Below are 27,985 nucleotides of genomic sequence, written 5' to 3' on the forward strand. Positions count from 1 at the left end.
GTCAGCCTGGACACGCGCAAGTTGATTAGCCAGTAAAAGGCTAGAATTGGCCAGAGCTATAAATAGTACACTGAATGAGGTGAAAACATGCCACAAGGAGCTGTGTCCTTTTCCATCATCAGATAAGCACCGCTGCTGGATGATACCTCAAGACGACTATTGATGAATACTGCATAATGATGTGAGCCATGCTGACATGCTACTGGTAATATACAACCTTGAAGACAAATAACTTTGTAGACCCAGCCTTGTGATTAACCCCTGCACCTAATTTATACTACAAAAGTGGTCAATTCATTCTATTCATTTGTGTCCAGCTGGAATAACAGAATGACAGAGTGGTGGAAAAGATCCATGGCAATTAAGACAAAATTCCCAGTTCTGAAATAAAGAAATAATTACACATCTTTCCCCTTACCCAAAATGTTGCCAAGACGTGTCTTTGTGCTAGAGCTACTAAATAATGGGAGCTACAAGCTGGTTAGCATCATGCAAACTACATGCATAAAGACATTGTTAAGTAATCTCAAATAGACTTGCTTATGTGCTTTCTCTGCCACATGCTTCTAGCTATAGAAGAGTCAAGATTGCTGCCACTTCTGTGTTTCTCACCTGGCATCCTTTTGTAACAACATGTCATATGGTGTCGGAAACCACGTTCCCTTGAACCCAAACTGACTGCATTTGCAAATTCAGGTTTGACTGTGTAATACTGAACTACTGTTGTCTCATTTCCATCATTCAGATATGAAAAACAGTGTAACCTTGCAGTAGAACGAGGACACTAAAAGAATGGCTGATGTCATTTATTGGCATAACAGGGACGTTCAAATGAGTTTCAGACCTATAGCTGATGAAAGACATTCAGGATTTACAGTGGAGAGCTCCACAAAGGCATCTAAGAACAAATGTAAACATATGCAAAGTCTATTGTTTGAACAGATTTCCATTCTGGGTGCTTGTGGGTCACTGAACACACTTGACAAACTGCAAACAATAGAGTGACATATGTAGTTTAACACATGTTAATAACATACCCCTGGCCCTCAGATATCATGTACACTGGCTTCAGAAATATCACAGACTGTTTTATTACAGGTATCAACAATTCTGGGAATAGTCACACTTCCAAAACAGTTACTGCAAACCCCAAAACACTATCATTTTTGCAATCGCCACTACAATGCTCTGAATCCAAGACCTTTATCCTTTATTTCACAAGCAGAAGAAGTCAATCAGTACAACTCTGCTACAAAACTGCAATGCTTTGCAACATGTTCTTGGATCAAATTTAATGTGTACCAGCACACTACATGATACATACGCAGAAGTCAGAGACATTCGTTTAATCAATTTCTGGTCAAAACAGCCAAAAAGTTATTTTTCTGGAGATATTTTTGTGTAGATAAGACAAGATGATTGACATGTCTAAAGAAAGTCAATGGAAAATAAGTGAAAAAACAGGAGTTTACAAACCTGTAGTTTAAACAATGATACATATACAATGACAAATATACAGAGAAAATGCAGAGATACAGAAAATCAAGCTTCACTTGTTCTTCAGATCTGAAAAAAAAATCTTTTCTTTCCCTTCTTTCACTGTAAAAAGACAACACTATGAATCTGAAATGATGTATTGCTGTCAAGAAGTTGCTACTGAGAAAAGGAGAAGAAAGCTGCTGGTGTTCTCAGAACAATGGACTGTGTTTGAGAATACTTGGATTGTGAGAAACAGAAAATGCAACCAAATTCTGAGGCTGAAAGCAAGTCTCCTGAAAAGAATGGAAGCTGTAGTACTGGCAAAGAGTGGACATGGTAAATACTAAAATTCAGATATTATACTTAGCTGTTGAGGCTTCTGTGTAACTGACTGTTAAATATATGTTTAGATGCTTGTACTTGTGGCTGTTTTGACTGGAAATTAATTAAATGAACGATGGTATCTGACTTGCACAATATTTGCACATTACATATAGTGCCATTAACATAATATAAATCATTATTTGCCTCAGTCAAAGTTGGATTTAATTTGCTTTAACAATGGAAACCATCACAGACAAGGCATATTATCTTTCTTCAGTATGGAAAAATTATGATCACAGCTTTATAGGTTCAGTTTAAATTGCAGCCATCAGCTACAAATTCCAACACACAAAGTGTATGTAAAATAGTGATTGTACTTTTAACAGTTAACAATTAGATGACTTTCAAGATAAGTCTGTTTCATCTGACACATTAAGAAATTACTCAAGTTTTGCTAAAATCCAGTCCTGTTATGGAGTTTGCAGCATAAACTGTTTTAGAAAAATGAAACATTGTATCTAACCAGTCAGAAGTAATATTTCATGAAAAAAGTTACTAATTCATTAAAACGTCAGAGCCCTGCCATGATGGTCTTGCATCATTTTTGGCCATTTTGTATTTGTTTTGAGCTTCACGGTGGCATGAGCTACAAATAAATAAAGAAACATGCTTAAAACAAGTAATGAATCATCACAGTAGCAATAGTAAAGAAGGTTAAATCATTTTGGAGGGAGAAAACAGTATCATTTGCAAATTATCATCAACAACAGTATCAAACAAGGCATCCTGCATAACATTCAAACAGTAGAGTTTTACACCAACATTTTAAGACAGGCATTGCTGACGGAATCTGTGTGTGCAGAAAAACCTGAGACGCACAGTCCCTGAAGTTCACTTAGCAAAAGTGTGCCTACATCCGCATTGTGTCTGTTCATAAGTTCACTTTTTAACACTAAGTTTGGTCATTTGAAGGCACTCCTCTTTCAGCGCCTCAATGTCATTTTTATAGGAATTTGTCTTGACCTCTCCATAGAGGTCTGGCTTCTTGGTGGCCAAAGGTGTTTCCACAGTGATGGAACCTCCCATCAGTGTATCAGTGTTTTGACCGCGGTGGAAGAGGCCTACCAGGGCGGCCAGTGCACGGCTCACATCGTTGCGGGCTCCTTCATTGACAAAGCAGTAGAGGATTGGATCTGCTACACAGTTGAGGCTGGTGAGAGCAAGTGCTACGTGGTATGCGGCAAACAGTTTCTCCTCTACCCCACAGTCGCAGGGGTTACTGAAGAAGAGCACACTGCGCCACAGCAGTAGCACATGGTAGGGCGCAAAGCACAGCAGCACAATTAAGATGAGGCTGAGGGCCAGCCTCTTGATCTTGGCCTTCTCCTGCCGTTCAGTGGAGACATTTCCACGCACTGCCTTCAGGATGCCTCTATATGCTGCCAGCATACAGCACCAGGGAGCCAAGAAGCCCAGGAAGATTCGGTAAAGATTCATGCCTGCCACCCACTCCTGCATCGGATACTTCTCGAAACAAAAGGTGCGATTGAAACGGGCCTCAAAAAGCTCATCATGGAAGAGTGGGGCTGAGTTGGCCACCACTTCTATAAGCCAGACCAAGACGCTTACCAAAATGGCTGTCTTGACACGACGCACCTTGGCAAACTTGAGTGGATGGGCCACTGCCAAGTAGCGATCCACAGAAATGCAGCAGAGGAACGCGATGCTGACGTAGATGTTAGTGTAAAAGATGAAACCGAAGAGTTTGCAGGACCCTGGCCCATGGATCCAGTTATCATGCTGCAGGAAGTAGTCAATCCACAGTGGTAAAGTGGCTATGTACAGAAGATCGGCCACAGAGAGGTTGATCAAGTAGATGCCCAGCTCGTTTTTTTGCCTCACCTGCAAATAAGCGGCCCACAGAGCCATACAGTTGGTAGGGAAGCCAAGGATTATAACAATAATGTACAGCACTGGCTGGAAGAACTGGTCAATGTTTGAGTCAACATTGCAGGTGGTCAGTGTCACGTTACACATGATCTCTTCACTGTTTTTGAGACTTGATATAATAATCAAGAAATCAGTGAGCGCGCTAAAGTCCTAGGTCAGGCCATATTTTGGAGGAAAACTGAGTTTTGGTACAAAACAAAAACAGCATTACAATCCATAGAGACAGGAAATTCCACAAGATGCATTCCTTGCTGTTTTCAGAGTGTGACTGTGGCATAGAAAACACAGCCCATATCCATGCTGCTCAAGCATGGTGGGCTTAGGGCATCATATGTCTTTGGCACATTTCATGGCTGGTTCTTTAACCTTTCCACAAGAGATACGAAAGGTTGAAGCCAAACTAACAGTTATTCTAGCCTGCCCAGCCTCAATGCTGAAGGTGCTATTAATCCTTGAGAAAAAATCAGGAGTGATGAGTGGATTAAAGAGAGAAAAGGCCTGCTCCTTTAGCAGCATGTAGCAGCTGGGCTCCACAGCATGGCGTCCACCCTCCCTGCTTTCATTGAACACTGGTCTCTGATTTATTTTGGTTGGCTCCATCAGTGATGTCCATCTGGAAAGTGGAAAAGAGATGTTAGATAATGTTAGTTATTTGCCAGGTTAAATATCCTATTCCAGACATTTTTCATCCTTTTACAATGCGTGACACTTATTAAATTGAAATGGAGAGCTTATTGTGACCACATTACAGAGAGGTTTGTGTTGATGAACTCAAATGTTCTAACATAATATTATGTCAAAACGCACTGTCTGCGAAAATACGTTCTCAGGGCACCAGCTTGATGGCACTGTAGCACCAGAAAGTGTGATGGGCATAACTTATAATGCATTTTCTTAAAAGAGAGTGAACATTTACTCTGGAGAAGAAAGTCAGATATCCTAGACATGAAAACTTACGTTAATCCCTAATATTGTCTCTGATTCTGCCATTTAGGATATCCATTGTTCAGAAAAAAGCATTTACTAGTGGTGGTGGTAAAGCCAAGATTTATAAAATACACCATTAAAGGTTTCCTTGAAAAGGCTGGGAACCCCACAAAATCTGTCCCAACAATAATTGATTGTTGTTGCAGTGCTGTGACAGGCAGTCTTACAGTTATTGTGACTGTAGTACTGTACATAGGCTTCTCCTCTTCTGGCTCTTCAGTACCAATGCTTAAAGCCACTGACTGCTGTCAAAGATAATGTGAAATATTTTAAACAATATGAAGCTGTTAAAACTACTGTATGTGTCACGTAGCTATGTGGAGTGAAACCAAGCTCTCTATCTGTTTGCAACTGTTTGTATCTCCCTGGAGACAGACATAGGCCCAAATGGCCAAAAGCTGAGCAGAGAAGATAAAATGAAATGTTGGGTGTGCAGAATTAACAAATGGCTATGAACAAGGCACACCAAAACCAGCTTCATCACCCTGTGTCTCTATACACGCTCACATAAGCATGAGTTTCACTTGAACTATTCATTCATCACCCCAGCAAAAATAGCAGCATGCACAGACTGGACTATTTCCCAAAAATCAATTAAAAGCTTATTTTTAAACTACTCTGCCAAACAGGAGGATTACTGAATATAACTGTTTGTTCTTTTAATGCCACTGTATATCATATTTTATCGTGAGAGATTGTTAGCATTCATGAATTTGTCCACATACTATCTTTAAAACAATGAGACATTTCCAGAAAAAGGTGACTGTCTGGAGACTGTGCAGACTGTTTTTCGGTTTGTGTATGATGATGAAGATTTCTGATTTGAATTAGGCCATCATGGAGATTCAGTACTGTCCAAAATTCCATTTCAAACTCAGACTTAAACTGTAGGATTGAATGTTGTGTCAGCTCAGAATGTGAGATGAATAAACACTGTATGATGCAACAGCATCCACCTGAGTTCATACAAGAACACCTGAATGTGTTAAAAGAATGGGTTTACATTGTCTGCACTGGTCACAAATCTTAACCGTTAGAAGTCAAAAGTTTATTTTAGTTCTGCTATGCCATTCAAATTAAACTATGTAGTGACAGATTTCAGTATGTAGGGAGATACATAATAAGTGACATTTACATTCAGTTTATATTTTGTTTTGTCATGGTCAAGCCTGCACTTCCAACTTATTTTCAGTTTGTTTTGATGTCAAAAAGCGAGTTTTCTTTTCTGCAAAGCACAAATTGAAACTATAATATCTCCTCTTTAATGTTTTGACAGAAATGTGGTTTTGATTGAAAGTGTAAAAGCTGTACTTCCTACAATTTCTCTGCTTGCTTCAATGAGCTATGAGTGAGACCCCATGTGCACCACGTGCAGCTTTACATAGACAAAAATCTTATTATCAAAGGTTCAACAAGAGCACATGCACACATCATCAATAATGCCTGGTTTACAGATTACAGCTTCGGGCTAGTCATGTGCTAAAACACTAGACGTTATCAGTAAACATTTTATTATCACAATCAGTAAAAATAGCAAAACAAACAAGTTTGCCTGAATAGGCTTTGTGGCCACTGTGTGCTCCAGTGACATGCTATAGCTCACTGTGACTTTGTTAAGCCGCTATGAGTCAGATGCCACAAGTGGTGACAAATAGCACGCTTGCTTTTTGTGTTGAGAGACACTGAATAAACCTGACGATCACTACTACTATTGATCTCATTTACTGTATTCAAGCTTCTCTTGACATTACCACAGTCTACCTCATGTTGGCATGCTAGATCAATAGCAACATTTGGCTTAACATAGGTAGAATATACTTCACTTTGCTTCGATGGATTTTAAACTATAATGTATTTTCATTTAGGGAGCCAAAACAAAATCCAGAGTGGAAAATCTGTGATATGATCACAGTGTGTATTACCAAGAGAGAACACTGTCCAAACCAAAAGCTGCTAAAAAGCTGTCTGGTCCTGATCACTTCAGTAAAAGATCAAGATAAGGATCAAGGTTTTCAGGAGTTGGATGTGTGTCACACATGCTTCCAAACGAGAAGAGTACACAAGTGACTGAATACATCTGTGCAGAGTCATCAGTGTCCAACATCACATTTGATCTTGGTTGCAGATCTCATGTGCAAATTAAGCTCTCTATACTTAATGAGTTAATTTAAGTGGATGCAAAATAATATAAAGTAATCAAAAGTACTCCTGTTCTCAAGCACTGCATATTGCTTCACTGCATCACATTAGGACACCTACACTGTTATACCTATTATTTGTCTCAGATTCAAGAGCCCTAAGATCTAAAGAATTAGTATGTAACCTTGGTGTACTAAGGGACTTTGATCTTAGCTTTAGGAGTCGTGTAAAATCAGTTACTAAATCAGCTTTTTATCACCCTAAGGAAATCAACAAGATCAAAGATTTTCTGACTAAAGCAGAACTGGAGAAACTCAACCACACCTTTATATTTAGCAGAATCAATTACTGTAATCATCTCCTAACTGGACTCCCAAAAAAAGACAAACAGGTTCAGATGATTCAAAATACAGCTGCCAGAGTCACCCCCATTTTTAAACCCTTACACTGGCTAACAATCTGTTACAGAGTAGACTTTGAGATACTATTACTGGTCTATAAATCATTAGAAGCATTAGAAGAGCCCCAAAACTGGACACTTTAACATCCAGGCTCAAAATGTTCCTATTTGAGCAGATTTTAACTCTGTTAGTGTTTCTAGGTGCTTTTCCACTGTAATGGCCCTTTTTTATCCTAATCAGCTATTGACTTTTTAATTAGATTTTTTAACTATCCTAATTTAACTTCTGATTTGATTTTTAATTGAATGATTTTCTGTTTAAAATCTATTGTTTTAATCATGTTTTTGATTTCGATTCTTATTTAATTTTTTTAATAACTGTATTTCCTGGCTGTATTTTCTCATTTGTAAAGCACTTGAATGGCAACAGTGTATGAAAGGTGCTTTATAAATAAACGTGCCTTGCCTATATATTCTATGCTAAGCCTTAAATAGACTGCAGTTTCTGCTATGCTCACTGAAAAAAAAAATCATGAATTCTTTCTTTTGTGCAGTCACTGAAGACCATGTGGATGTACACAGCTGAGACTTAACATCAAAGTTATTATTCTAAGTCTTCTTTTTATCAAGCAGATTAAGATTGTTAAATTTTAACTTATCTACCCTATTTTGTGTCTGGTTGAGGAATTCCATGAACTCCTCTATCACAATAAAAAGAGTGTGTGAAAACACCTCAGCACTGGAAAGATCACTGGAGAGATGTCAACAGCTGGGAAGTGTAATATCAAAGAAGGCAAAAGGAAACTTATTCACTACAAGTGCACCAGGGCAGAGGATGCAGACAGGAAGGCCATGCATCTTGACACTATAAACAGGAAACTTTACATTTTTAAACAAAATGGCTCTTCCAGTTAAAAGAATAAGTTTAACAATGGTCAAATGACTGTATTCTCTGCAGGATATGTAAAGTTCAGAGTAAAAAAAACACGTTATAGGCCTGTTTACTAAAATCGAAAAGAAAAAATAAAATTTGCACTAGCCCACACACCTATAAGAGTGTTTTCATTCAGATTCAGATTCCTTTATTGATCCCAGGGGGAAATTGCAGTTGTTACAGTTCCAGCCATTATATAAAAATAAACACTTTACTAATAATTTAAGACAATATAGAGAATTTACAGTATGTACACCAGATTTAAGTACTTATGAATATAGTAAGGTGGCGGTGATTGTGGTAGTAATATGAAACATATTTTCTCAACCCAGTCCATGGAGACCCTCGGATAGTTATTTATTGTTCAGATGTACTGAAAGCAGGGATAGGATTACACAAAATCCTTATAGGAAATCTGCCACTCAGCAGCCCTCTTGGTAACACCCCCTGGAGTGACCTGTAAACTGAAAACAGAAGGTCACATGAGGGAGAGACTTTCCTACTTGCAACTTTACCAGAAAGCTGATTGGGTCTTTTTATTGAAAGGACTTTTCCTGTAAACAGACGCATGTTAAGCTTTACAAGCTTGCCTATTTAGTTTTCAACCAATTGACTGTCTTGTCCTCTTTTATAATATCTCTGTATAAGGTTGGGAAACACTAGCCTGTAATATTGCTAGACATGGCTTTGATTTTCTCCCCATTGCTCCCCATCCCATACATCTGAAATAAGATTATATATGCTCTTTCAACGGGCGGCACAGTGGCGTGGTGGGTAGTGCTATCGCCTCACAGCGAGGAGGGCCTGGGTTCGATTCCCCGGCCGGGCGGCCAGGGTCCTCTCTGTGTGGAGTTTGCATGTTCTCCCCGTGTCTGCGTGGGTGTTCTCCGGGTTCCTCCCACAGTCCAAAGACATGCAGTCAGGCCAATTGGACATGCTAAAATTGCCCCTAGGTGTGAATGACTGTCTGTGCCTGTCTGTGCCCTGCGATGGACTGGCGACCTGTCCAGGGTGTATCCTGCCTTCCGCCTGAAGACTGCTGGGATAGGCTCCAGCATCCCCCCGCGACCCTGACGGAGAAGCGGCTTAGAAAACGGATGGATGGATGGATGCTCTTTCAACATTTTATGATACTATTTTACAAGAAGAAAAAAATCACATGCAAATCAAGTCTGTAATATATCAATATATCAAAGTCTAAAATCATAGTGAGGAACTAAAAACAGTGAGTAACTTAAAACAATGGGGAACATATTGGACACACTCATAATACATGTTATTCGCATAGGAATTTAATTAACAGAGGAAGCTGCTGAGCACATAATCCAGGAACTGTGATTCAGTTCAAAACAATAGAGCCGAGAGTATGAAATACTAAGAAAGAAACCGATCAGCTTGGGATTCATTCTTCCTCATGCGTCAGCAGAAGAACTGAGAAACATCTAGGAAGGAAATATGCTAATATCCTCAGCAGGAATATTTTTACCTAGTACCTTATTCCAGGGATCAACTTCTATACAGAGACCTAGACACTGACATCAAAAATGGAGAAAATGATCACAGCAGCATGACATGCTATGAAATGCATATAAGAGCAGACAGTTAGAAAACAGAGAATAAATCAGAACCCGAATAACATGAATATGAATAACATAGCGTGCATGATTTTAGGATAAACCGGACTGATAAAGGGAAAGACCAAACCGATTAAACAACATTATGCGGAGGCCTTCACAAAAGAGTGAGGAGACCACTAAAGATGGACATTAAAGAGCCCAAATAAAACATCAAGCACTTGTGTTACATCTGAGTCAGCACTGCGCGGGGATAAAAAATGTTCACACTACACAAGGGGTGAAGAGGAAGACTGAAGAAGACTGAAGTCTGTATATGAGTGCTGGAGAAGAAGAATATGGAGATATGGGGCAACAGCAAACCTGGCCATCACTGTCTAGAATATAGTCTGCTAGGCTGCCAGAGGGGATTAGCTTACCTCATAACACAAAGGCTCTGCTGACTCTCAGCTAGTGCTTCAGCACAATGCATTTGCAGTGGCAACCCACCAATCTGCTTACCACACACTTTCCTATTTTGAAACCTCATTTTCCACGATCGTCCACCCTTTTGAATATATTTCTCAAATGTCAAAGGATACAAATTGGATGAATTTCACACAGGAACCCTAACATTGAGTCTAGGCTACAGTGTCTAACCACAGTACCTTAAAGAAAGTGCATAATTTGCATAATTTATTTTGAAAGGCCATATGCAAATATGGGTGGAGAGTGTACATGTAAAGTAAGCAGACATCAGGGCAGACAGTGGACTTTAGTAACCAAAACTCGGGGACGTATCTGCATCAGCTTATATGTACATGAAGAATACTGTATATCTGCATCGGCCCCCAGTTCTCATATCATGCCTAAAAAATACTGATGAAGTGACAACAAGCAATATAATTTTTAAATCAAATTACTTTCTATTACATACAACAATGATATTAAGTTGAAAGAAATGACATTTATTTTCATTAATATTTGTGTTATTGCCTCAAACCAAAATCAGATGTATTTTACTGTTTACATTGTAACAATGTACATAACTATATTCTCCAGTTGTAATGCCATCCTGTCTTTGACCACTGGAAGTTGAGTGAACTGAGGCCTTTGGGGATTATCTGGGTTTTGTAAAGGTGACTTTTTTGAGGCCAATTAGTTTCTACACACCTTTTCATTTAATACAATCTTAGCAGGTTTTTCTGGATTAGGCGTTACCAAAGATCAAGTTATCCAGTGGAATTAAATGATGGACTATGGACCCTTTAATGTATCCACCCATGTGTGTCATCTCCACTGTGCAGCCTACAGTCTTCTTGATGCACAAAGCAGTTCAGTTCAATTCTACATTGTAATTAATGTGCCTACTTTAAACATTAAAGGAAGCCTGCAATCAGTTTCTATGCAAATAAAACAAAACCTGTGTATCTCTTATCAACCTTGATGGAAGAAGAGCAGCCGTTACTGTGACATATTAAGATAACGTGCTGATGAACAGCATGAAGCATCTCCAAGTGTTGTTTCAAACCTAAAGATCAGGCTTAATAAAGAATGTTACTTCTAGCTTTATCAAACCTTCATCACATTTACAATTTAATTAGGGTCATCATCAAGAGTGTCAAACAAGGTTGTTGTTTCAATCAAGTCAGGCTCACTTTGTGAGATGCAGAATGTCAGCCTTGTTAAGTAAGGCCTAAGGTTTTTTGTGAACAAAAGGTCCTGCACTGCGTCAACTCAAATGAGCGATTGCTGAAAAAATAACAAAAAAGAAAAAGAGAAACACTACAGAGAGAGACTTGACCCACAGATGACCCCATCCATCAAGGCAATTACTCTGTTCTACACTGACACTGTGACAATAAGCTGTTTTTACATTATGAGAAGGAATACAAAAGCCACATAAATAAATGGCTCCGTGAAAAACAGAGTCTGAACAGTGCAGATGAAGGGCATGTTAAGGCCATGATGGAACTTTGAGCCAAAAATATTCCACAACATAATCCACATGAGCCAAAAATATTCCACAACATAATCTAAAATATTGAACTCCTTGCACTTCTAAAAGATGCATTTAAATGAGTGCTGGTTTACTTAGACATGTCATATTTCGCTTACTTCATTCCAGTGATTAGATGCTTGGCTGTTCTCCTGCCATATGGATTGTGTTGAGCCATTAACAGCTTTGTGTTTGTGACAGGCGTCCCTGTGGATCACGCTGCTAGGTCATTCTAAATAATGAGCGTAAACACAGCACTTCCCGACGATGCAACCTCTGAGCCTCTGCCCCCCCCTCAGCCTGGTGGGAAAGACCCCATGTTATCACATAAGCCCGACAACAATAAACATGCAGCCGGCATGAGCAGAGAGGAGCTGGCGGCTTTTTAATCAGTGAGAGCTGAGAGATGGACCTGTCCACTTCCCTCGAAGAGAGAGAGAGATGAGAAGGGAAGAATGAGAAAGCGTGAGGGAGAGAGGAAGAGAGAGAAAGATGAGAAGGGACAAGTGAGAATGAGCATGAGAGAAAGAGAGAGAGAGAGATGAGAAGGGAAGAATGAAAAAGCGCGAGGAAGAGAGGAAGAGAGAGAAAGATGAGAGGGGACAAGTGAGAATGAGCACAAGAGAGAGAGAGAGAGAGAGAGAGAGAGAGAGAGAGAAAGCTTGAGAGAGAGAGAGGTAGGGGAAGAGGGAGCGAGAGACGAGAAGGGAAGACAGAGAGAGAGTGAGGTAGGGGAAGAGAGAGAGAGAGAGTCAAAAAGGGAAGAGAAAGAAAAGGATAGAGGGAGAGAGAGAGTCAAGAAGGAAAGGGCGAGAAAGAGAGAGAGGGATATCAACAGGAAGATCAAACTAAAATAAGTGCCTGATTATTCTTTCGTTCATTAGGGCAGATCAAACATCAGACATGATGACTTTAGGGCAGGGATACTGTAGCCCAGTCTGGTGGGTCTTTGGTGAAAAGCTACAGGGTTAACTGAGGATTATTTTTGTAAAGTCTACCGTACAAAGGAAGGGCAAAAGGACGAACTGCACACTAGGTTAGACTCAACACAAGAACACCAAAGATTCAGGGTTACAACCAGCAAGAGAACATATTTCAGTGGAATGCTAAAAAAATAACAAAAATTGCTTTTGTATTGTTCTAGGTGAGCTATCAGATCTTAATCATTATTATTGGGTTATTGGAAACAAATGATGTTTAATTAATTTAGCATTAATAAAGCTACTATGTATTAATAGTGTTAATTATCCCATGTTTCCTGGGTAACTGTACTCTATATTAAAACAATATCTTACAAACCTGAAATAGCCTTGACTGAGCTGTTCTGTCCTATTTATAGACACAATCTGTTTTCTCAGGTAGGAAATTTTTAGAGATGCACAAATACCACCTTTTCCCTTTGATTACCTATATCTGATTCTTTAGTATTGGCTGATACTGAGTACTGATACCATTACTAGCTCTGTCTAACCTGCTAAGTCCTGATATTTACACAATTACATTTTAAAATATTTTATTGTCATAAAATGTATGTTCTGTGTCACAAATAGACATAAGATGCATAAGAAAACCTATGTTTATTTACTATATATTTTTAGTATTTACTGTTATAATTTTGTATTATTAACAAGAACAAAGTTTAACAACTTAAGCAAACTAAGCAAAAAAAAAAAAGTGCAACACAGAACTGAACAGTATACGGATAAACCTGTGTTGTTAAACATCAGTACCCAGCACCTTCTCTGGCTCAAACACAGAGCTAAATGCTGTTTCACCCCAAAATTTCTAAAGTAATTTTTCTCATACATGCGTCTTGTTCACTCGTGCTGCATCTATGAGCTTCAGTTCAGTTATTATTACTGTTGTTCATACTGTCAGTATCACCGACTTCCAGTGTTTTTTTCCTGGCTTGCTTCATGCTACAGGCCGCAAGACCCAGCTGCGTAGTGTAGACAGCTGACTGATGGCTAGTGGGCTGTTATGCTAAAGGCTAAATCGAGTTTGAAGGCTTTCATTACGCTGAGAGTCCGGTGGTTCCTTCCCCTCTCTGAATAACATTAACTCAGACTGTAAGTGACCACACAGTGGCAGATGAATGATTACTGAAAGAAGCAGCTCAGCCGTTTAGGTAAGCGGCTCTTTTAGCGTGTTCTTAACAGCAAAAACTGCCATTACTGATTCTGCCTAGAGCATTTTTACTGCAATGTGGTATTAAGTTCTGTCTACTGGCGCACATGTACAGGTCAGAAATTGCTTCGTGGTGTCATTGTATTCCCATCAACGATACCAACACTGCGTTTAAGTGCCAGTATAGAAAGCGACACTAGAAATTTGGTATATTGCATGTATTAATACAGTGATGGCTCTGATCCAGTCCAACAAGTTGCGTTTACCTTCTGAGCACCACGTTTATGAAAAATTGGAGTTAAGAGTGAAGCTATTTCATTAGTTTATAGATGGAGTGAGTTTATGTGTGATCCTTAGTTGAGGATTTCAGTTTCCCTTTCACAGATGTAGTTTAGCTCACAGTAGGCTATTAGTTTTTTATTTTGCTGTGGTTAGCACTCAGCAGCTTGCATTTAAGTGGCATGTTTGTAGAGCTGCTTCATGTTTTAGCTCTTTTAAACTAAATGGATAAATTGATTGATACTGTGTGGTATGTGATGTCTTATGTCACTTGTTCCTTTTTTTATTTACTGATATATTTATAGCAACCGACTCTCTAGAAGGCAGAGGTGTTAACCACTACACTATCCCAACCCCTACATCTATTTATTTAATAATCATTACTGTAGATTTTAGCACACATTTTAAGGTAAACATTGCATGGTATATATCGTGGTGCTTATATCGTGAAATATATCATACCATTACTGACAATACTCAGCCCTGAACTCCTACACATCACATTTTCTGTTCCGCTTGAAAGCACAAACCACAGTTACAAACGCCTGTTTCCTGTAAAGACTTCTGATGTGCTGAGCAGGTTAATATGCTAAATGAAATAGGTCGCTATATTGCTGAAAAGGGATTCTGTTTCTTTTTCTTTTTCCTTGAATCTGTGAACTTCAAGGCAAGATTATAGCCAGTAAGAGCTGACGTGCACCAAAGAGAAGACTGACCTGACAAGTTTGTGCGGAGCAGGCTAGTGACAGAGGGCGTGTTTGCGTGATGTCAGCCAGCATTTCTGGCAAATAATGATTTGGAGATTAGTGGAATCTGCCAGAAACAAACTGTGCAGAGTGTCCATTTAGAGAGCACACTGCCAGTCTGAGAAGCAGGAACATGCTTGAAGGTATTTTCCTGAAGAGGGGATATTGAGTTCTTTTCCATCAAAGTGGTCAGGAAGACTCTGAAATACAGTTCCTCCATGTTTGTTCAACATTCCAGAAGCAGTAATGCAGTTTTAAGCCTACAAAGGTCTAGTACCATACAACAGCTCTGACAAATACATGCATATCTAACAAATGTCAAATGTACTTTGCAAAACAACATTAAAACACAAACTTATTTTTCAGTTTTGCCCAAAATTTCTCTTTTGTATATAGACATAAAGATTTCCGAGAGGTAAAACAGGCCATACATGACTGTACTGCTAACATTACAGGAGATGTGTTTAACCTGTACTCAAACATTTGCATTGCAATGTAAAAGACCCACAAACATAACACTACTGTTTGAAATGAGAAGGCTAGAGCCAGCTTGGAGGAAAAACAAGTTCCTAGTGATGCTATCACCTAGAAATCCAGATCAAACCAAGCCCTAAGGTTTGTATTTTCATGTGGAGTTTAGCACTGTGGTGAAAACGATAAAACAGCCTCGGTCAGCATTAGTGGAACAGAAGGCATATCAGTAGCACTGGCCAACAACGCGCATTCTGAGCTAGTGCTACAGCATGATATGCTAAAGCACAATTAGGTGATATGATAAAGCATATTTTCTTTCCTCTCGTTGCATATCTAAAGTGACAGGTACGCACACTCCTGCACGGAAAGTGTTATTATGAAAAGTGCTGTCTTGCACCTGTGCACTGTAATAAACTTGATCCTTCTGAATTTGTTGTTTCGCAGGACTGACAGTGAAAATTCCAGACATAGCGATGATATCATTTGTTCATAGCTTCTGCAGGACATGTTGGTCACATGTGGCACACACTGCAGTAAGGGTCACTGAAGCTTTATACACAGGCAAGCAAGCTCTTGAATTGCATGAGTGGAAGTCAAGAGCTCACCACCAGCCTGCAGTTTAAAATAAACCCAACATATCTCATTAAATTTTGAAGGTTTTTGTATAACTTCAGTCAGTAAACTATCCTCAAATGTTTACATGGATTTTCTCCAAATCCTCTGTGTGAAATGTAACCTCATTATGATAAAATAAAAGTTCACATAAACAGGGAGCTGTAAACACATAACTTCATGTATCTAAATCATCAACATCAAGAAGGTGGCTTCTTCTAAATACATAATTATTTATGTGAATGCAAAACTGTTTACATAATTCTTTTTGTCAATATATCATTTGCTTCACATTTTGTGCCTCAGTGTATGTTTCTGTTTGTTTGTATTTCATTTAACAAAACAATTTGTGATTTTATTTCAGTTATCCATTAATAACTTCTATTATCTCTTAAGTATTGGTATATATATCTGTGGTTTTCATTTTGTTTTTCACTAAAATAAAAAGTTACAGTGTTCCAGTGGGGACCACTGCAGTAACTGTTTCATGCCCATAAATAATCACATTAAAAACTGAACCTGGTTTGCTGAAGGCCACACTAGCCAAGACAGCAGAACCTAAATCTAAACAAAGCCTTGAGTAGTGGTCTAAACAGATACTGATTTGATATTTTTACTAATACCTGGTATCGGGTTGGTGCCAATCACCAATGTCTAATACATTTTCATAATGGCAAAGACATGGTAGGGTTTGTGCACAGAATACTAATACAAAGTATGTAGTTAAAACCCTGTCAAGTTGGCTGTTTTCTTTCTCATATATTATACATACATATTAATATACATTTTCAAGCACTTAACCAAACGTGACAAACCCAACTGTTGCTTAAACTGCTATAATTGAAACCTGCTGTGAGTTTTAAGCAGCTAGGACTGTCCCTCCTTACATGGCTTTTATTGCCCTGTGTTGAAAGCACACGATGACAACTTATGAATAATCAAAGGCCTCAGTTTTCCAGTCTATCAGCACTGGCCTGTTGAAATGACAAGTCCATGTAAAGATGTTGTGCATCACATTCCAGATTATGGATTATGATAACTAACAGCATATAGAAAATGCTCCCTGATAGTGTCATCAGGTATATCTAATTTTCCATTCATCAGCTATTCTCATCTCATGTAATGCCACATATATCTACATTACATTTCTGCTCTGACTTTACCAGTGAGTCTGCATGGAACTACAAAGACATAAGGCCATGTTTTAAAACATGACAGAGAAACTATGACTGACTTTGACACAGAACTGTTCTGGTGTAAAGAGTATGCACCTTAAATGGCCAGGGCCCACCAGCACACCCAAAGCTTTATTACACACTTCTATTACCTCAGAATACCTCAGCCAGTTTGCGTTAAAGTCCCTGTAGTTACTGAATAATAAGCTTTAATATGTAATAAGCCTTGGATTTTTAAGGGGTTAAGTGAATTCCACAGCGTAATCATAACTGACAAAAAGGACATACGCCCTTATTCTCAGACTCTTAAAGATCAGTTATGTAATCACACTAACCTGTCCAGCAGGACACAACAACAGAGTTGTATTTACAGCACCAAGCTAATTTCAATAATACTAGTGAGCTATTACTAATGGGGTTGTCATGATACATCCCTATCAGAGCTTTGACATCAACACATCTATGCTTTACCAAAACCAAACATATCTGAACTTTTAAACGTTGGTTGATCATTCATTAATACCACATTTATTGTACCTAACATCTTAATATAGACGAGAATACTACACTGCTATCATGCCTGTCCAAAAACCCACCTCTATGATATGGTGGACATTTTAGGATATCCTCACACCACAGCATCCGGTGTCATACTGAAAAACAGTCTTGGTCTCAGGAAAGAAAAACATGAGTAAATACATGTCTCAGCCCTTGTTCATCAGGCAAAGCGGCTTTAGAAATGTAGTCAATAGGCTAAGCTAAGCAGCTACAAACTCTCAAATTGTAAAGTCTGTGTGAGATAAAATAATTACTGTCCTGAGGCCTGATGATGTACTGCAAGATTCTCCCTTTTCTTAGCTGATGAGATTAAATTCTCCTCTATTATTTAGCAGTTCATCATTCCATTTTTGTTTTGTAAAGCTCCAGTACTGTATGCAGAAAAGGATGCTCCCACCTCCATACTTTACTGTCAGTGTGGTATTTGGATCATATCCACAACCTTTCTCCAAACACGACGAGCTGAATTATTGGCAAAAAATTCGATTTTGTTTCATCTGTACCTGAGCACAAAACAGCTGTGATTTGTCTAAATGCTAAAGGAAATAATTGCGGTTTGGCTTTCAGGCTATCCTGACTAGGTTTTTATTTGTTTAGCCTACATCAAAGTACTGATGGTTCTAAAAGATGTTATTGACTTGGTTATCACATGCCATAGGAAAACATTTTTTTTTTTAATTATCTCCTTAATACTGTTGTATCTCCCAGACAGCATTGGGATCAGATGGAAAGACAAAGCAGCCTTTTTCTTAAGTCTCCTGCTGCTCAGATGTTGCTCTTGAGCAAAAGAGCCCAGTAATATCACGTCTCCTCTCGGGTTTTAGTAGAGATCTCAATGAAGTCACATATTGTGCTCAGATTTGACAAAATGCTAACACTTATCTTCATCTGCAATTAAACTCTGATCTCTCCTTTCTCTTTCCTGTATCTTTTCTGTCTAATGCTATTTCTCACTGTAAGTTATTACAGGGTTCATAACGTTAGTCCAACAGTCTTGTGCAAAAGTGCACCAAATCGAATGCTTGAATTACAGTCAAATGAAATAAAAAAATAAAAACTCATTAAACTCTACATTTATCAGCTGCCCAACTTACTCTGCACGTTACAGAACAGATAACAGCTGCATCAACAACAGCGATAAATATTACTGTAATTGTCCTTCGGCAGTAACCGCTTTTAAATATAATGTGTTGACTCTGATCAAGCGATGGCAGAGAGGTTTTCACTTGTCCAAAATGTCATTACTGCTGATGTGGACGCTGGTCTGGTCAAACAGCAGAAGCTTTTAAAATGTGAACATTAAGCAACTGAAAGGGAACTAATTCAATTGGGCCACAATCTACTCAACATGATGGATGAGCAGGTAGCAGAACAGGACCCAGACAAATCTTTCACTCTGTATCACCTTACATCACCCTCGTCACTCATAAACCTAGAGACACAAATTTGCTACATCAGTATAAATCAAGCCAAAGACCATCTTTTTAATCATGCAACACTGAGGATGGCATTTCACTGTAACCAAGCACATTATTTTTAGAGCAATGCACGTGATGCAAACAGCCTGGCAGAGTGAGTGAAGGTTTCAGTTCTCATTTCATACAATACAAGACACAGCAGTTAACAGTTAGACTTCAGTGATCAATGTACTGAGTCATACAGTCCCTGTAGGACTGGAAATCTAAATTACAACGGTTCACTTACAGCTGTGATATATACTGAAAGTGTCAACATGAAAGTTTTATAAAATGGGTAGCTCCAGTGGTTGTGTAGCACCCATAGCCTACATCTAACACACCATATTGCTAGGTGAAATATTGGGTGTTTATTGTAATTGACACTGATAATAAATAACAAAGATTACGCAATATACAATTTATTGAACGCTGTTCATATTGCATTTTAACTTATGTAAAATCACTGGAATACACAGACTCTAATGGCTTACTGCTTTATACTAAATGTGTGTATATAACATAGTTTATTATATAAACTGTCTGGCCTCATGCTGTATTGCAATTGCTCTATATCATCATTAAGCAGATTTTGGCTGTGATTTGGCGTGACGTGATTGGCCAGCTTATTATTTTATTTCGGTTGGTGTGTTGCAATTTTATGATGTATATAAATAATGTGAGGCAGGTAAGTACTCTTGTGATGTATTCGAAGGCTGCTGCTACACAGACACCAAAATGTCATAGCATAATTATGCATGACTCATTGTGTAAATGGCCTGTTGATTCTTCCTTTCGATGCAGCAGTTGATTCTTGTTGTATAAATACAAATATAACTTCCTATTAAAGAGCAAATAATATTACTGTCATTACACTGTCTAAGAGAAAGTGCTGGAAATAGTTCTAGTGTGTTTTACGTGTTAGCCTTTAAAGAGTGAGCTTTGGATATTAAAGAAAAATGACCAAACCTGGCCATGCGCCAAGTGTAAAAAGTGTACTAAAATGTCTAAAGTGTACTAAACGCTGTTATTTATAACAGCACTCAGAAGCGCTGTCATTTATAAGGAAAAACATTCTGTGGAAATAGCTCCCCATTATGTCTGTATATAGATAGTCAATTGTTTATTAAAGAAATCTGAAAAAAAAGAGCTCTTTGTTTTACACACTGCAAACTCTTCATCAGCATGCTATTAATGTTTTTCATTCTTTCAAACTTACAGCTAATTTAGTTTCATCTGATCATGAATAAAGTTCACTCATCCTCTATATTAATCACAGTGTAAATATGACATTTAGGACATGATTTAGCTAATAAACAGTGTGTTGCATCTTTAAATGCTGTCCAAATAGCAGGCTGACCCCAGCAGGCCAACGGAGCAGGACCTGTTGTGCTCTCTTGGCACAAACACAAGGCAGGTATTTAATACAGGCCTAGCAGGCTACCTGTTTCACGCTCCGGTGGAGAGGCGGCAGCGTGTCTCTAGAAAGCCCAGGGCAGGCGTCCTGCAGGGAGAATTAATGATTTCAATAAAAGTGCCACATTTTCCACTCAAATCCCTGGTCGAGAGTTTTATTGGCAAGGCTTAATGCAGATCAAACCGCCCTGCTGTGCTGGACATGTGCTCAAATGCCTGGTACTTTTTCTATGAGCTGATGCCAGAATAGCTATCAGTGATATGATATGGATGTGGAGGACAGACGCTGTTGAGTGTGTCTTAAAAAAAAGGAAGAGAATATTTTCTCCTTACTATGGAAAAACAGATTTAATATCTGACTCAGGTGCACTAGTGACACACTTCTGGTTCCTCAGAAACACCTGCACACATGTAAGGTGATGACTGTAGTCTGTTTCATCTTCTTAAGTGTTCACATGCTTAACTTGGCAGTTCTACTGTATACAGCTGGAGGACTGCAGAGGGACACCACCTCCACAAACAGCAGCAAGATGTTGAAGAGCAGCAACGACCTGCAGCGAAAATAATTCAAAGCAAAGCATGACTAAGTCATATGATGAGAAGAAACTGGATAGGGCCACAATGGGCCACAGAAAAGAAAAAAATCACAGATGAAAGGCCTGTTACCTGCACTGTCAGTGAGAAATTGCTCTTAGAATGGAGTTTCGAATACTGAGGAAACTCAGGTGTCTGGCCAGAGGTAACCTTATACATTATTCACAACATACCGTCGCATCTGAAAGATCAACCTCCTCCTTGCAGACTAGTGAGTGTGTTTGTCTTTCTATACTGTAAGGCCACATGGTCTTACAGAGACAGCGCAATGCACAATATTTCACTACATTATGTTGGGCCTAATAGAAAAATGTAATTTGAAAAAAAAAATTGGAAAAGAATTTTGAAAATAACTCTAACCTGTTCACTACTGTTTCAAAGAACTATTATAATTCTGTTTAACGTTACGTTCAAGATTCAAGATTCAAGAGTTTTATTGTCATGTGCACAGCAGAACAGGCAGTTGTACTGTACAATGAAATTCTTACTTTGCAGTTCCTCCATTCACCATATATACTCTTAAGAGAAAAAAAAAGAAAAGAAAATATAAGAATAACTAAAAAACCATAGTAAAAGGTAAAAGCAAAAAGCGTACAGTATGTGCAAAGTTGAAATAAAATTAAAGTTACACGTGCAAATGTGCAAATAAGTGTAGCAGCTGCTCATAAAGTGCATCAAGTGACAAGTGAGTGTTTAGGTAACAGTGGTTAAAGGAAAAGTTCCACGTGAAACCATTTTTACACACTTTCTCCTTCAAAATAAAACTTTAGTTTTGCACTGAAGTTATAAGGTTAATACAACTGAAGTCCATAGTACTGAGAAAAGATTTATAGTAAAACAGACTTAGATTCGTTTTTTGGCTACATTAGCTTTGCAGCTTGAGTGCAAAACCAACCTTTGTTTAAAATAGGAAATTGTGTAAATATGGTTTTTGGTGAAGCAGTCCTTTAAGGTCCGGCTTTATGTCAAGGTCAGATAAGAGCTAAGTTTAGAGATAAAGGTGAGATACGTTACAATTCAGGTCCTAAAAAGAAAACCAAGTGTGACTGTGCATATGAGAGTAAAGGAGGGGGAGAGAGACAGTCAGAGAGAGAGAGGAAGAGAGAGAGAGACAGACAGACAGACAGACAGACATAGAGAGAGAGAGAGATAAAGCAAAAGAGAGGGTGAGAGAGAGACAAACAAACAAAGAGAGAGGTGAACATGAGAGAGGAGAGAGAGAAGGAGAGAGAGAGAGGAGAGAGAAAGAGAGAGAGAGGGAGAAAGACAAACGAGAGAGAGAAAGGGAGAGAGACAGCAGGAAAGAAAGATAGACAAAGCAAGATATGGGTAACAGAAAATGAAAGACAGATAGGGAAAGAGAGAGAGAGGGAGAGCAAGAAAAAGAAGTGAGAGAGGGAAAAAGACAGAGCGACTACATGAGTGTGGGACAGTAAGAAAGAGAGAAAGTGTGAGGCAGAGAGACAGTAAGTGACAGACAGAGAGCGAAAGAGACACTGTGATAGAAATAGATAGAGTAAGTGAGAGAGAATGAGAGAAAGAGATAACGACAGACAGAGATAAAGGCAGTGAGAGCGGTTTTTAATTCTCAGATCAGTCTGGGAAAATGAAACAGGTGTAACATCCACAAGTGCAGTTATCCAAATGCTCTGATGGTGTAAACCAAAATCATTTATCAAGTGAAAAGGGAATCTAAACACTGAATTATATAATCCACTTAACATACACTGAAACAGTGTTTTTAGCCACCTGGACAGAGTTAGTTTTAAATGGCTGTGCCAGTTTTAATCATTCATCATCGAGCAAGGAAATCCTGTTCTTAAGGGCAGAATTTCCTGTGCCGAATACAGCATAGCTTGTAGGTGTATAATTTGGGGAATTTAGAATGAAAAGGTCTTGTGACCCCAATCTTTGCCGTGTTTAACAAGATTCATGGAGCTTTAAGAAGTATTTTTTGTTTTTCACACATTCTAATCAGTCCAAGTCCCATCATGATCTAAGCTGGCTCACTTCACACTTCATTTTTGTAAGATGTCATCATGGCCACTGTGTCAACTTCACTAGAAAGCCTTTATCGCAGAGACCAAGAGGGACTGCAGATTACACCCAACACAGAGCATGCTAAGTTAGAGAGAGGAATACAGAGACAGACATACAACTGTCTGCATTATCTTCTAGCATCATTAATAGTGAGCGATTTTCTTATGAAGTTAGTGAACACGGAGAGAACAGAGAAATATTCAGCTCTGCATATCCAGCCACTTGGAACGTCAACTGTACTTCTCTCATAGATAATTACACATTACTGCAAAGCGAATGGGACAGCAAATGTCCCCCATGCCAGCTATATTACTGTGCAGAATTATTTTAATTTTAAATATATTTGTTGCACCTACAAATTTTTAAAAAACATTGAACAATTATAATGGAAATAAATGTTATTTTTAAGTGACCTTTTATTTTTAACTGATTGTGGAGCATTTGGTTGGACCCCCTTTTGCCACCAGAACGGCCTTAATTCTTCATGGCATACTTTCAACAAGGTGTTGGAAACATTCCTCGAGATTTTGGGATTTTGGTTGGTTATTTGAGTAACCGCTGCCTTTCTATCATCTCAAACCAGTCTGCCCGTTCTTCTCTGACCTCTCACATCAACAAGGCATTTTCATCCACACAACTGCACCTAACTGGATATTTTCTCTTTCAGACCATTCTCTGTAAAACCTAGAGATGGTTGTGCGTGAAATTCCCAGTAGATCAGCAGTTTCTGAAATACTCAGACCAGCTCATCTGGCACCAACAACCATGTCATGTTCAAAGTCACTTAAATCACCTTTCTTCCCCATCTTGATGCTCGGTCTGCACTTCAGCAAGTTGTCTTGACCACCTCTACATGTCTAAATGCATTGAGTTGCGGCCATGTGATTGGCTGATCAGCTATTCATGTTAACAAGCAATTGAACAGTACCTACATAAAGTGGCCGGTGAGTGTAGACTTCAATGCTGTAACTAATGATCCAATCAACAAATGTAACTTCCAAAAACAATTTAACCTATTAAACTTCAACTATCCAGACATGTACTCCTCACTTCTACTTAAGAACAGCTTCACCAGCTTGCTCTGATTTCCATGTAATTACTGAATAATTAGCCTCAGGATGTAATAAAAGTCACAGGGTTTAAGAAGTTCAGCAGGAGTAAAAAGGCATCAGGTCAAAAAAGAAAAAAAAACTACTAAGTTCCCTAAGACTGCAGCAGGACTTCTAAGTATATCCAGCATCTATCAGCACAGGAACTGAAGTTTGTTATACACTATTCTTCTCTTTTTGGCATCGTTTTGGTCTAAAAAAAAGTGCTAAAGCTGGAATGTGAGCGGTGTGAGAAAAAGCAAAGCAGCCCAAGTGCTGAACCAACAAAACGTAGCGATTCCAGTAAACACTAGAAAAAGGAATTACAAGCTCAAGTGAGGCTGAATAAAAAAGCAGATTCTTTACAAATATACTCGAGTAGAAGTAAATGTGTCATCATTTGAAAACCGTACCAATCTATCACAACTTTAATTAAGCTCATATGTCTGAGTATCTTTACCAGCCACCTCGGTACACTCCACAGTGAACAGCACTGCTACAGACCTTCACTAGCTACTTACTTGGTGAATGGTCAAACAGGCCACAATAATACAATAATACTTTACACCTTTTTGCTGTAAATAGTTTGAGCAACAAAACAGGTTCTGTGTGCATGGCTCAAACTACAAATTACCTGCTGGTATGAGCTTATTGGTAAGTTTTATAAAAATACCTTACAGTGCCTCCATCCTGCTGTGGTAAAGAGTTTTTCCCTCACACAACTTGGTGTACAAAACAGACATTACCCTGCCGTAACACCCTCATTAAGCAGGCGGGTGGCGCTGGAGGAGACATGCCATTGGCCCTCAAGGCGATTACTCTGCTCTCCTCGTCACGCTTTTAATGTCCACTCTTATCTCACATCCCCAAGTGGGCAATTACTGCTCGCTCAACGCGACTGATTAAACGTCTGAGGGCTTTTCTCATAAAGCCTGAGCGAAAGGGCCCATATCAGACATGCATGTGGGGAAATCAGCCTCAAGAACCATGGCCCCACTCAAAAAGATTACCGGGCATGCAGAACTGAGGAGGGCATGATTCAGTGACGTGCCATGAAAACAAAGTCAGTGGCCCATTAGATCATGGAAGGGAGGGAAAATGCACCCGTCTCAGAGTCACATGCAGAGCCAAACAGTGTCTGAGATTCAAGCTGTGGTTTTCAGTTAAAAAAGACTAAAAACTGAAAAGGCCCTCTGTGCTTTCAGGAATATTTCATCTGTTTGCCAAAAATGCCTCCTAAACATCATTATTTATTCCTGAACAGCTTCCCTGAGAACAGTTACTACTAAAGGTATAATGGTGTACACATAATCAAAGTCAGGATTCAATTTTTGACATTTTGCATGCTTAAAATGTTGTATTTTTAAATTAACTTGAAATGTTGTACATTACTGTATACTGTATGTTATTTTGCATAGACTGCAAACCATCATATCCTAGTGCAAAATAGCGATCTTTTGAAACAATGCAGCTGAGCTATAAACAATGCAAATGTGTATAAGGTGCACCTGGATGCCTTGACTACAGTTTGGATCAATGACATGATTTACATGAAAGACAGTTAATGATGGAGCTTAAGAAAAGAGAGAGGGGCATTACAGATAGCAAGAGGACAGTGGGCCACCACTGGCTTTGCCATCAGTGGGCCAAAGGTGGCCCAATATCCTCTTGCTATCTGGAATACTTGCTTTTTGCTCAGCATTTTCTGGGAAGGCCCCTGGTGGTTAAATAGAGTGTTAGACAAAGCGCCAGTTTTCTATCATTCATTTTCCACTCATAGTCCAGTTTAACTTTTTTCTTTGTTATCCTTTGTAATTTATTTTAGCAAAGAATATCACCAACAATATCAAAAATACAGCCGATTATGCAGCTGAAAGCAATCTAGCAACAAAACTTCCAACAAAATCGGTCTTTTTTTTCTCAATTGTTTACGATGTTTATCTTAGTTCGTTTTCAAAAATAAAAGGCTCTGTGGCTGAGTCAATCGTCTGGGTGGTCTGAGGGTAGACCAACGGTGGTGTACAGTCAGAGGTGTGCCAGCCTTATCAAGCAAGCAGACAGACATTTGCTTGCTCTCTGGGACTGTTTCAAAGCTTCACTCTTGCAATACTATAATGCAGCCGTTGACCCCTTAGTTATGCATACATTACCATTTGTCAGACTACTCTGCCTCTTTTTTCACAAAAAATGAAAAATTCTGAATCTATGTTAATATAATGAAGCAGTTTTAAAGCTAATCTTCATCTACTTTGGACTCAGAGGTCGACCTAAAACAAAAGTATCTGGTAACTACAGTATGGAAATAAAGTGTCTCATGTAGAATAGTAACAGATGACCTATTGTCACAGCTACAGTCGAAAGAGGAATTCTTCGGGGAGAACAAACAAAATGACCAAAACCACAGCGATACTGAACACACTTTACAGGTTGAGGGCAACACTCGTTCTTTCGAGCTCGAGCTGTTTCACATATGTGAAGACATACAGCCCAGAGGAACGTTAAAATCAGACCTTTTTCAGGTGTATTCTCATGTTTCAGCAGACTTCAGTACACGAGGCTGGCTCGACACAAGCCAGAGGACACGGCTGTCTATCCAAGGTAACGTGAGGTAAAAGTTCAAAACGTTCATTTTACGTTTAGCTGTGTAGCGTTTGCCTGAAAGCTTAAGATGTAAAAGTCCTCTGTAGTGTAAAGAATGAAACCAGGCACCACTAACAGTGAAACAGCTCACCTCCTGAAGCTGAAGCGCCGAGGCGTCCTCACAGCCTCACAGCTCGCAGCACAGAGAGAGACCCGCTCACAGTTCAGCAGTTTAACGGCTGTTCTGAAGGAAGTTGCTCACTTTTTAGGAGAACGTTCTCTGAGGCACATCCGAGACTGCAGCGGGTTCGTATCATCCGGCGGTGTGACTCCGTATTTCCCCAAGAGGAGAGAGAGTGAGCGGCGCGCCAGTTTGCAAACGGAACTTACTCTCTCTCTCTCTCTCTCTCTCTCTCTCTCTCTCTCACACACACACACACACACACACACACGCGATGGCGCTAATACACACAGTTGTTGGCGATCTCGACCAGTGGTCTTTGTGTTATATATTTACACCACATGTGAACTACTCACAAGTACTCACGTGTCTGTGGGTGATTTTCACTATCAGGGGGGAACTAACGAACATGTAAAAATAAAATACACAAGTAAACACAAGTGTCTGTCGGTTACAGATTAATAACTTAAAACATTCATAAACTAAAGCACTTAGACAGCAGTATCTTAAGCACCCTTTGCCTTGAAATATGATCACTAACATACTTCATCTTATTGCACTAATGTGTGGCTCTACATCTCACGTCAGAAACAGCTTTTGACATGGGTCATCTATTATAGGTTATGAAAAATATACATCTAAAGTGCAATTCACTGTACAGAACCTTGGCTTCTATATAGAACCATTTCATGTTTGAATGGTTCTTTGCATGATAAAAAGCCCCCAAAGGGTTTTGCTTTTATTACAAAGGAGCTTAATATTGTAACCGCTATTTCAAGCATTGTAACAGTTAAAGAACTCTCTTTGGTGCTATATAGAACCATTTAATGCATAAATGGTTCTTTGCATGGAGAAATGATTCTTCAGGTTGATGGACAATGTGTTGTGTTTAGCAA

The 27,985-nt window shown here is 39.0% G+C and overlaps 1 protein-coding gene across 3 annotated transcripts; it reads right to left on the reverse strand.

Moving 5' to 3' along the window:
- Window positions 1-790: 790 nt before the first annotated feature.
- Window positions 791-27,298, reverse strand: gpr4 (G protein-coupled receptor 4). Of its 3 annotated transcripts, none has more exons than XM_037546442.1 (2): window positions 27,171-27,298; window positions 791-4,366 (listed from the first exon to the last, which is right to left on the reverse strand). In XM_037546442.1, exon 2 carries the CDS (start codon window positions 3,838-3,840, stop codon window positions 2,743-2,745), a length of 1,098 nt encoding a protein of 365 aa, XP_037402339.1. In that variant the 5' UTR covers window positions 3,841-4,366; window positions 27,171-27,298; the 3' UTR covers window positions 791-2,742. The 3 variants fall into 3 exon arrangements, with proteins under 3 accessions (XP_037402339.1, XP_017574675.1, XP_017574676.1); XM_017719186.2 differs by having other exon boundaries at window positions 27,060-27,298; XM_017719187.2 differs by lacking the exon at window positions 27,171-27,298 and adding an exon at window positions 25,002-25,035.
- Window positions 27,299-27,985: the final 687 nt, after the last annotated feature.

This window comes from Pygocentrus nattereri, chromosome 17 (assembly GCF_015220715.1).
Source record: "Pygocentrus nattereri isolate fPygNat1 chromosome 17, fPygNat1.pri, whole genome shotgun sequence".
NCBI lineage: Eukaryota > Metazoa > Chordata > Actinopteri > Characiformes > Serrasalmidae > Pygocentrus > Pygocentrus nattereri.

What these genes read in the sequence shown, in the direction of transcription:
- gpr4 (XM_037546442.1), bottom strand. Translation starts at nt 3,840, where the DNA reads ATGTGTAACGTGACACTGACCACCTGCAATGTTGACTCAAACATTGAC.